The sequence below is a fragment of the Pollachius pollachius genome (genome assembly GCF_949987615.1).
Source record: "Pollachius pollachius genome assembly, chromosome: 1".
NCBI lineage: Eukaryota > Metazoa > Chordata > Actinopteri > Gadiformes > Gadidae > Pollachius > Pollachius pollachius.
The window spans coordinates 30,504,903-30,515,823 of record NC_136934.1 but is presented as its reverse complement, the minus strand read 5'-3'; the positions used below and the strand labels follow the sequence as shown (position 1 = coordinate 30,515,823).

At 47.9% G+C, this 10,921-nt stretch overlaps 1 protein-coding gene across 1 annotated transcript in view; it reads right to left on the bottom strand.

Moving 5' to 3' along the window:
• Window positions 1-62: 62 nt before the first annotated feature.
• ptpn3 (protein tyrosine phosphatase non-receptor type 3) overlaps window positions 63-10,921 on the bottom strand; it is a 15,007-nt gene continuing 4,148 nt past the window's right edge. The window contains exons 5-26 of the mRNA XM_079756386.1: window positions 10,812-10,893; window positions 10,309-10,353; window positions 10,064-10,116; window positions 9,692-9,809; window positions 8,935-9,022; window positions 8,532-8,620; window positions 8,375-8,438; window positions 7,851-8,056; window positions 7,450-7,578; window positions 7,203-7,364; window positions 7,010-7,112; window positions 6,670-6,747; window positions 6,501-6,557; window positions 5,939-6,095; window positions 5,171-5,346; window positions 4,806-4,896; window positions 4,336-4,397; window positions 4,027-4,173; window positions 3,035-3,163; window positions 2,058-2,203; window positions 1,784-1,919; window positions 63-1,292 (exon numbers count right to left, since the gene is read on the bottom strand). Coding sequence (XP_079612512.1) covers window positions 1,218-1,292; window positions 1,784-1,919; window positions 2,058-2,203; window positions 3,035-3,163; window positions 4,027-4,173; window positions 4,336-4,397; window positions 4,806-4,896; window positions 5,171-5,346; window positions 5,939-6,095; window positions 6,501-6,557; window positions 6,670-6,747; window positions 7,010-7,112; window positions 7,203-7,364; window positions 7,450-7,578; window positions 7,851-8,056; window positions 8,375-8,438; window positions 8,532-8,620; window positions 8,935-9,022; window positions 9,692-9,809; window positions 10,064-10,116; window positions 10,309-10,353; window positions 10,812-10,893 — 2,393 coding nt within the window. The 3' untranslated portion in view covers window positions 63-1,217. The remainder of the gene's footprint in view (window positions 1,293-1,783; window positions 1,920-2,057; window positions 2,204-3,034; window positions 3,164-4,026; window positions 4,174-4,335; window positions 4,398-4,805; window positions 4,897-5,170; window positions 5,347-5,938; window positions 6,096-6,500; window positions 6,558-6,669; window positions 6,748-7,009; window positions 7,113-7,202; window positions 7,365-7,449; window positions 7,579-7,850; window positions 8,057-8,374; window positions 8,439-8,531; window positions 8,621-8,934; window positions 9,023-9,691; window positions 9,810-10,063; window positions 10,117-10,308; window positions 10,354-10,811; window positions 10,894-10,921) is intronic.

Below are 10,921 nucleotides of genomic sequence, written 5' to 3'. Positions count from 1 at the left end.
CAATACAAATAACAATACATACGCCTGTTCATGTTTATTATTAGATAATTAAAATAATGAGAGTAGCTATAAACAGACAGGACAACAGGCAGCCTAATACTGTAGGTCCTTTGTTTGCACATTATGGCACACAGACATTCAGGAGTCAGATCATATCATGAATGTGATTTAATAGGATTAAATCCCACAGGAATCACACTTGTGTGTAGATAAGATTTAGATTTATCTACACACAAGTGTAGATAATTTATCTACACACAAGTGTAGATAGATTTAGATAGATTTTTTACCAGGCTGTGCCCTCCAATGTGTGCTTAACTTAACTAAATATGATGTCACCAGACACAACAAAGTGGAGTACAAAAAGGCTTAAAAGTGTGTATTTACAAAATCATCATCATTACAGTCATTCTTTCCAGGTAGCCCTGCGTCCTCAAAGTGCAGCATTCAACACAGTCTACATCATAAAGTGTTCATCCTGACACCATGGAAAACCAGATTGGTATCGACTTTTCTGCACACCAGAAGTCAGAGGCATCAATAGAAATCAATGTATTTATTCAGTGTGTCAATAATTTAATTGAGGTGGTGATCCTTGGGGTGGGGGAGGGCGGTCTCCCTTGTGTTGCCTCCACCCGAAGATACAGAAGTTGATAAGGGTCACATAGTTTATAAAAGCGCTAGAAATGTCCACGGGATCAGGCAACTAAGGCACTGTTCTAGGGGAGCAGCAGTCTGGTGTTTAGCTCAGGGCGTTGCTATAGTGCTAAATAGCGTTCGCTTCAGTACCACTGTCATTCTCACCCCGCAGGGAACAGAATCTCTCCATTTCTTCCACCATGCTCCTTATTCAACAACGGCCATCTTTGTTCCATCTTGGTTTTTAAATGCTTGATGCTTTTGGGAAACTGATTGCCGAATTGTCCGCTGAAGGTGAATGAGGCCCACTGAATACCGCTTCAAACTACAAACTCATAATGCTTATGTCCTGTGTGCTCAACCTAGACCATGCAGCGCACATACAAATATTCTCAGAGTCTAGCCAGACTCATACCAGTCCAAAGTATGGCAAAATGTTGGGGACATCATTCAGTAGCAGGAGGGACCCTCAATCTTCTTGGTATGGAAGGTAGCTATTGGTGGAAGGAAGTTAGGCTGGTGTGTGTGTGTGTGTGTACGTGTGTCCTGCTTTGGATGGATAGCAGTAGTGAGGTAAGCTATTGGGTTGAAGATCTTTTCTGTCTCTCTTTGTAGACTCGTAGTATGGCCTCACACACAAACTGGAACTGACACTGAAACACAGAGACATGAGCTGTTGGACACTGGTAATAGCAAGTGCTATTAGTTACTGGTAAAACGTACTGGTATTAGTAACTGATAAGGGTTACGTTCAGAAGGAGAATTGGTTGTGTTAGCTGCTTCCACTGACTTGGAGAGGTACAGTAGCAACTTAAAAAGCATCACACAGATAATCACAGCGCCAAAAATAGTGCCAAATTAATTATGTAATTATTCTTATTTGCTTTTTAGGGAGCCTATAGTTACATCTGGCCAAGGACTGCAGATGGAAACTAGCCTTCTGGCTAGTTGTAGACAAACAGAAATCTTGTTGTGTTGTTACTGGCATTTATTCATAACCCATTGAAAAACTTTGTAAAGGTATCCAATCTTTCGTGTTCCCCTCGTTACTCTAACAGTTTCCTCTTAAAATCAAAGGGCGGCAGTGAGCCACCAGACCGTGTAGCTCCTGTTAGAGCCTCCGACCACTAGTGAGAGTCAGTACCGTGGTCTGAACCATCATGGCCCGCTGGTCCCTGAGGGCTCGGACCACGTCCAGGGGGTACAAGGGCCGACCCTGCTCCAGGAGCGCCAGCGCTGTCTCCATGGTGATCAACACACCTGTTCGCCCAATCCCGGCGCTGGAATTACAACCCCCAGCCGTTTAGGGTAAAGTACATGTACGCATAAGGTGCTTATGTAACCAGCGTAATATGTGTGTGTATGTGGGACTGATAGTGTATCTGTGTGTGTGGGACTGATAGTGTTTGTGTAGTCACCTGCAATGCACCATAAGTGTCTCCTGGCCTTTCCTCCGGTTGCGGACACAGTTGACAAACTGCAGGAAGTCAGAGGGGTCGTCCGGAACGCCGTGGTCCGGCCACGCCACGTACTGGAGGTGTGTGACCGCGCGCTCCTCACCCCGCTACACACGCACACACACACACACACACAAGGTCCGTAATGTGCTGAAGGAGGAACAAGTGTCTGATCTCTAGGAGGAGGAGGAGGACAGGGAAGGCCTGGTGGAGGAGGGGGTGAGTGTCGTCTACGATGGGCTTGCGGCCGGCGACTTCATGCTGGGATTAACTCTCCGCCAGAGAGACAGATGGACCTTCCCAGCAGTGTGTGTGTGTGTGTGTGTGTGTGTGTGTGTGTGTGTGTGTGTGTGTTTACACGGAATGACTACTTGGGCATTGGTCTCCTCACCATGGCAGGTAATCTACAAATATAATATTGTATATAACTGTAATTGATATTTACTAAACAAATGTCTGCCTCTTACATGCACCCAGGCAAAACAAAAAACAACAACATGATTTTGTTGTGCTACCTAACCATGCCCTTTCCGACAACACACACAAAACACACACATACACACAAAAAACCAAATGCCGGGTGACCGACCATCCACCCAGGCAAGTAGTGACTATATGATATTGGCAGGGGGCTTGTGTGTGTGTGGTTATTGCCTGTGGTCAGTCCTCTCATGTGACATATGGCATGAGCACGATACATGGACCCAACGCTGAAAACATCAACAGAAATAGACTCTGCATGGCTCACTCTACAACACATGACACACGTGTGTGTGTGTATGTGTGTGTGTGTGTATATGTGTGTGTATGTATGTATGTGTGTGTAGGTGTGTGTGTGTGCATGTGTATATGTGTATGTTTGTGTGGGTGTATATCTGTGTGTGTGTGTGTGTGTGTGCGTGCGTGTGTGTGTGTTGTTTGTTTGTGTGTTATTGTACCTGCGTGTGCGTCAGGGTGAAGCAGCGGGTGACGTAGGCGAGGGTGCACTCCTCCGAGTGGCAGCTCACCCTCAGGCAGCCATACTCCTTCACCTCCGCCGGATGCGGCCAGTACTGGTGGCACTTGGTCTGCCGGGGCGCATGACATCATCACTTAATTACATTACTCTCCCACATGAATCATCCATCGAGCACGGGGGGAGGGGGGGGGCGTACACAATGTCACTCCTACCTGGGCCCCATTATGCCTGACTAAGATTGAAATTCAGATGCAGATCACACCAAGAGAGAAATGAGCTTAGAGAGACTCAAGGACAACGCACAGAACACCGTACTGCTTGAGTGTGAGTGTGTGTGTGTGTGTGTGTGTGTGTGCGTGTGCGTGTCTTTGTGTGCGTGTGTAGGAGGAGTGGTCAGGCCACTTGAAGCATGTGAGGGAAAATGATCAATTAATGAGAAGGGCCGGTTACCAAGCAACAGGTACGCTGAGGAACGGACAGCTCCATTCAGTGATGGTATGACAGAGCTGCTGCTGCTGCTGCCGCCCCACACTCCGAGGGCTGTATCGCTCCGCTCTCAGAGAATGTACCTCATTGGCATCCAGCACACACACGCTCTGCCGTCTAGCTCGGCCCGCTGGCCTGTGAAATCCCTAATTACCCTCTCCTGCTCCCTATTGATCCCTTGTATCCTTGTTTCTTTGTGTAAGAAGAATAAAACCCCACATACACTCATGTGTGCGATGCAATTATAGTAATCACAAATCAAATCAACTTCAAATAAATCAATTACAACAGCATGACACAGTGCTGATGTGATGGTGTTGGTCTGATTAGCACAGCGATCAAGCATGCCCAACTCTGTGTGTGTGTGTGTGTGTGTGTGTGTGTGTGTGTGTGTGTGTGTGTGTGTGTGTGTGTGTGTGTGTGTGTGTGTGTGTGTGTGTGTGTGTGTGTGTGTGTGTGTGTGTGATGATCCTGAGGTGTACTGACCCGTCCCCTCTCGGTGAGTGTGGTGAGCATGATGATGGTGTGTGTCTGCTGCTCCCACACACACTGCCAGAAGTGTGTACATGTGTGGGGCAGGGGACCCTGCGCTGCGATGTAACGTAAACACATGCCGGACGACGGGGGGGCCACCTGAGGACACACACACACACACACACACTGTATTTAACCATTTTGCAGACGCTTTTTCCAAAGCAACTTACACACACACGCACACACTACACATTGTGAGTGAATGTGTAACCCTAGATGGAGACCGGATACAAGGTTCTCTGTGAAAGCAGGAGCACGTACTGTGATGTGGCTGGCGTTGATGTAGTCTTCCTGGTCCTGCAGAACCACCCTGGAAACGTCGTCTGGGAAGGAGAACGAGAGGAATACAAACTGACTACAGCCGAGTTGTCGAGGCAACCGTTGGGGCCGGTGAGTTAACTTTCACGAGGCTTCCTACCAGCCACTAAGCTAACATGCCAAGGTTAGACAAGGTAGCAGCATGGAGGGGGAGAGGGGAGGAGAGGAGAGAAGAGAGGAGAGGAGAGGAGAGAGGAGAGAGGGGAGAGGAGGGAAGAGGAGAGGAGATGAGAGGAGAGGAGGGAAGAGAAGAGGAGCAGAGAGAGGAGAGAGGTGAGGAGAGAGGAGAGGAGGAGAGGGAAGAGAGGAAAGAGGGTAGAAGGGAGAGGAGAGAAGGAAGAGGGGAGGAGAGGGTAAGGGGGGGGGGGTGAACCGGCCTAGAGAGGAGAGGAGGACATGCTGGCAGAACTCACATGGCAGAACGTCCTTGTAGCGGTTCTTCTCCATGTTCTCCGGTAGGCGAGAACAGCCCAGCAGGAGGCCAGGTTTCCTCCTGTACAGGTTCTGGAAGGCACGCACGTGCACGCGCACACACACACACACACACACACACACACACACACACACACAAGGGACAGGTCCTCCTACTTTTTCAGCCAACGACTCCACAGATTAAGGGCAGCACTCGTTATGCTTTGGTACCATCCCAAAATAAGAGTTAGTAGTACACGTATAATCCTGCATCAAGTATTACGACAAATGTGGGAATTTCTGTGTGTGTACAGGCATCTGCGTGCGTGCGTGCGTGTGCGTAGGTCTGCTATTCTGGGCATACTACCTCAAAGTGGAAGGAGAGAGTGCCTGACTGCAGCCCTCTCTCCAGCTGTCTCATGGAGTCCTCCAGGGTGCTGGCACGCTCCGCCTGGCCCGGCGACGAGGGCTTGTCTGACTCTGATTGGCCGGTCAGCGAGAGGGAAGGGGGGAACTGTAGTAGTTGGGCCACCCGACCGGGACCTGCAAGACAGAGAGAGTTAGACAGGTGCAGGTCAGCCCACCCCTCAACCCTAAACAGAGAACACTGGGCGGTTGTGGACCATCTAGGAGTCATCGTCAAGGAGACATAGGAGGTACAAATAAAACAATGAATGAATGTTTGGGGGTAGGTAGTGGATTTCTTTTGACACGCGTGTAAATCTTGAGATCTTATACAGTGGGTTTGTTATACTTGGCTGAGTAGCTATATTACCTTTTAGTATATGCTACACGTGAACCTCCTAAGATGGCACAATTTGATTGGTACGCCATCTCGGGATATTGGGCAATATCATGATTGAGATCTCAAACTTGGGATATTGTTTTCATTGCAAAATGTCCATCTCGTCAAACTAATAAAAACAAATAAACCGCTAATAAAAACAAATAAATCCTGGCCAAAAAGTGTTATCTTGTTTATTTTTGGAGTGTTCACGTGTAGTATATACTAAAATAATTATTCGCCTCAGTGAATAGTGGGGAATAGCCCCCAAATAGATATATTTAACAATTATTCCCCTTCGGCGAATAATGGTTTAATATATCCTTTCCTCACACACCCACCCCCACACACCTTTGCGTCTGATGAGCAGGGCGAGCTCCCGGGAGTGGGACTCTCGGCTGGCCTTGATGAACATGACTACCTGGTCATGGGTGTGCTCAGAAATGTCTCGACCATTGATGAGCACTAACAGGTCTCCCTCCAGCAGCTGGGGCTCACATCGCCCCGCCTGCAGACACACACGTTTAGAGGTTATCATGTTATAGGCCTGTGAATGGTTTCAGAGGCCTCTCGTCTAGCCACCTGCTTCCTCAACAATATTTATTCAGTGCTGCTGAGTCATTGAGCAGCCACTTAGATCCAAAGCGATTAACAGTCGATGCAGATGAGCTGGTTGGGGTGAGGGACTTTTTCTCAAGGATCCCTACAGGTAGTTTGCAGTTTTCAGGGATCAAATTCACAACCCTAACCCTATAGCAGATCTTCTATCATGCCCCCCCTCTATTCCTTTCTCTCACTCCCCCCCCCCACACACACACACACTCACATGGTGTGCTGGGGAAGATCACACGGCTCAATTGACATAAAGGACACCTTAATGTTTCACCAAAGACACTCTGAGGGTTGATCTTACCGGGGACTCAGGCTTAACATGGGATATTGCTAGAGGCATCTTCTGATCCACCCCGCCCTGGGAGGAGGGAGGAGGGGGGAGGGGGAATGATACATGAGTCAAGAATGGAGACAAATGTTGTTTGTCGGTTTCTTGTCGGCGAGCACGAGAGAGTATGAGAATGACTCACCTTGACGTTGAAACCAAACCTTCCTTCATGATCGGGAGCGATACGTACGAGAAGAAGATCTCCATCTCCCTGCGGGGGCTGAGGACACACATACAGGGACAAATGGAAAACACACAAAAACACACACACACACACACACACACACACACACACACACACTAGAGTCCACCCTTTCCATCCTCAACCATCATCAAACACACACACATTGACACAGAGACACACACACACAAAGACACACATTGAAAGACATGCACATTCATACACACACACACCGGACACACACCCACACACACACACACACACACACACACACACACAGTGGGTAGATTACATCACTGACCTTGTCCCATTTGTTTGGAGATGTGTCTCCATTATCTTCATCTCCTGTGCTGATGTCAAACACATTGGACGAGCTGTCCTGGCTGTGTTGACCAGCGCTGTTGCTATGGAGAGAAGATTTGAAATGGATGAAGTCACATTGAGAGAGTAGTTTTCAGAAATCTCCATTATCTTTGGAGGCCCTTGAGACTCACCGCTGGGGAGACTCCTCCCCCTCACTGCCCCTGCTGCTGCCCACGGAGACCCTGTACGTGTAGAAGACGTCCTCCCCCTCGGTCATGTCTTTCAGCTCGTTGGTCAGCTCCACCGACGATGGGCGGGGCTTACGGATGCCATGGCGAACTCTGGGGCTCCGCCTACCACAACCAGACAGCCCGTCCCGTTAACCCAGTGATCTGCTATGGGCCTCAACACAGGGGCTACAGAGGGAGGGGGCCGTACCAGTTGGGTGTGTTGGGGGGGGATCTGGAGGGCAGGCTCTTGGTCTCCAGGTACTCTGAGGACAGCGAGCGCTGGAGGACAGGGTTCCACACCATCCCTCCCACCACGCGCTGACACACCGGGCCGTCTCTGTACACCGCAGCACCGTAAGACACATGGAGCTATCCTACCGGAAGTACTTTCTTCAATGTATGTATGTGTATGTGTATATGTGTATATGTGTAAATGTGTGTATATATATGTGTGGTGTGTATATATATATATATATATATATATATATATATATATATATGTTTGTCTGTGTGTGTGTGTGTGTGTGTGTGTGTGTGTGTGTGTGTGTGTGTGTGTGTGTGTGTGTGTGTGTTGTGTGTGTGTGTGTGTGTGTGTGTTCGTGCGATCACCTGTCCGTCTTGGTGGGGCCCAGCCTGCCCAGGTGCTGGGTGATCAGCTTGCTGTAGGCCTGCCTGCTGCTGTAGTTGTGCTTGGGGCTGCGAGCGGAGCGGCTGGAGCTGAAGAAGGAGTGGTGGTCCACACTGGACCTCCACAGGTTCTTACAGGCCTTGGGACAGCCCAGAACCAGAGACACTTCACAGTCCCGGGTCTCACCCTGTAGGACACAGTGGTCTGGACCTTTAACAACAACAACATGATAATAACGGCTGTCATGCCTGATCTGCAACGATGGATAATCCGAGGGATGGACTTTTCTATGTGTTCTCGTCCCGTCCGTTTAGGTGGAAATGTAAAAAGTTGTCAAAAAATAGAAATACTCAAGCAAAGTACAGATACGGATAAAGTACTGAAAACGGTACTGAAGTATAGGACTTTAGTTACATTTTTACCATACCTACATTTGTACTTCTTACTTCCCACCTCTGCATAGAGACATTCTAGCATCCATAATGTCTGGGAGGAACGGACTCACATGTTTGCGTTTGAGGTGCACCAGGAAGCGTTTCCTCTTGAAGGAGATCTTGATGATGTTGCCCCTGCGTGGGACAACAGGCACCGGGTCAGAAGACAGAGGTCACAGGTCCTCAACACCCCACCGTCCAATCAGAGAGCTCGGCATCATCACTCACCAGGGGAAGAAACTGGAGCAGATCATGTTGCAAAACACAGCCACACCGCTGGAGGTCAGGCCCACCAACAGTGGAACGCTGGTCGAGTCCTGAGAGAGCGAGTACAGGTTAGTGTAGAGAGAGAGTGAGAGAGAGCGAGAGCGCGCGCAAGAGAGAGATATAGGGATAAAGAGTTAAAGCGAAAAAAATTCATATCATCGAGGAAACACCAGAAAGCTAATAACTAATCATAAACGTGTTTATGTAACAAGTAATATCAGAGAAAAGAATGCAATTAGTAACATAGAAAGGCATGTGATTAAGTCAAACTACAATGAGACCGACAAACCAGGAAAAGCAGAGCTGTATGTGTGTGTGTGTGTGTGTGTGTGTGTGTGTGTGTGTGTGTGTGTGCGCGTGCTACCATGGCAGCGTGCAGCTCCACTCCATAAAGCTCAAGTGTTCGTGCCGTGTTAAGAAAACAGAGCTCAGCCTCGCTCTGCTTCAAACCCCTGAGGGAGAAAACACAAAGAGAGAGCCACTAGCATCCAGGACAACAGCAGACAACTACCCCACACAACTACCCTACACTGCCACTGTTCTCTAACCACATAACTACCCCACACTACCATTGTTCTCTACCCCATAGAACTACCCTACACTACCACTGTTCTCTACCCCATAGAACTACCACTGTTCTCCACTACCACTGAACCACACCATCACTATGACTGTTCTCTACAACACAATGCAGAAATATACCATCCATATCAATGTTCTCTACACAAAAAGGAACTACACCGCAGTATCACTCTCCTATAAAACACAACACAGAGGGACCGCATTACTATGGCTGTTCCCTGCAACACAACTTAGAACTACAGCTCTCTCTCTTACACTGAACAACCCCCTCACCATGACTGTGAGTTGCTACATAGTTACTTAATTCCTCCACAATGGGAAATAATGTGGTTCCTCCAAATGTTCAAATGTGACAAAAAAAGAAGCGTAATAAGTAGTAGTAATAGTAAATAATGGCAAATAAATACATCTATAAATGTTATGGGATGCAGGTGGTGTGGTGTGCCATATATATGTTTCTGGTGTAGGGAGACTATCACTTGACTACAACTCAGACAGAGGGTTTGTCTTCTGATTGTCAGCTTAAGTCCTCAAAGTACTTGTGCTGGGGATGCAGGTCCTCCACTTTAGATAGGAAGTCATCGTCTTGCTCTGGGAGGAAGTGGCTCTTGGAGAGGTAACCAGGGAGACAGGACTGACTGTGATCCCCAAGCTCTGCTGCTGGCAGAGAGAGAAAGACAGAGAGACAGAGAGATAGAGGGAGAGAAAGAGAGAGAGACATAAGAATTACTTATGCACACACTCGAAGACCAGTCATGTATGACACAAAATAGCTTGTTGGTTTAATTTCTTGCGTCAAATAATAATCCTATTTTTCATAATCACTATCGATCAATGATCAAGATTACTCATTGAATTGATCCGTCAGTGTTTTTGGTTGGGAGAGAGAAAGAGGAAAGAGAGAGTCTTACACTGAACTGCATAAGAAGCCAGCACTACTGCTGCACTCAGCGGACACTGCAACCTGCAATCAGACTTTGATTACACACTGTAACTATACGTCTAATGGAAACTGTGTGTTTGTCACAAAGGGGAAAGGAGGTGTGTGTGTGTGTGTGTGTGTGTGTGTGTGTGTGTGTGTGTGTGTGTGTGTGTGTGTGTGTGTGTGTGTGTGTGTGTGTGTGTGTCTGCGTGTGCGTGTGGTGCTTGTTCCCACCTTCCCTCTCTGATGTCGCTGCTGATCTGGAGGAAGTAAAGGTGCCTACAGAAGAAGAGGAGGGAAGAGGAACAAACGCCCACAAACCCTCTCAGAAAAATAATCAACATCCTATTCAAACTTTACTGGACACGCAAGTGAGCAGCATGTCAACTCTCTGGGTAACGGTCGCGTGTTGACATTTAGAAATCCCTCTGAGCAAAACTAGTATCTGCTATTATTATTCATCATTCATGTCATTAAGCAGACACTTCTATCCAAAGTGACACACAGGGATGGGCACCATTCAAAAGGAGGTTAGACAGCCTGCTCAAGGAATAAAACCCAGTAACTTTTCAGTTGGCAATTGAACCTGCTAGCCACTATATTATCTCAAATCTATAAAGCCGTATGAGACCACCATTCATTACAAATAGGAACATTGAGATGCCTGCAGCCCCCAGTGGCAGATGGTGATAGGTCTGGCCGGGAGGTGACAGGAGAACAGCACAAAGGTAAACTACCTTGTCTGTTCGTGCTGCAGAGAGTTGGGGTCGGAGATGAAGAATCGTACTCGGAAGTTGAGATAGAAGGGTGAGACGAGCCCTGAAAGGTTGCACAGAGAAATTGTTAT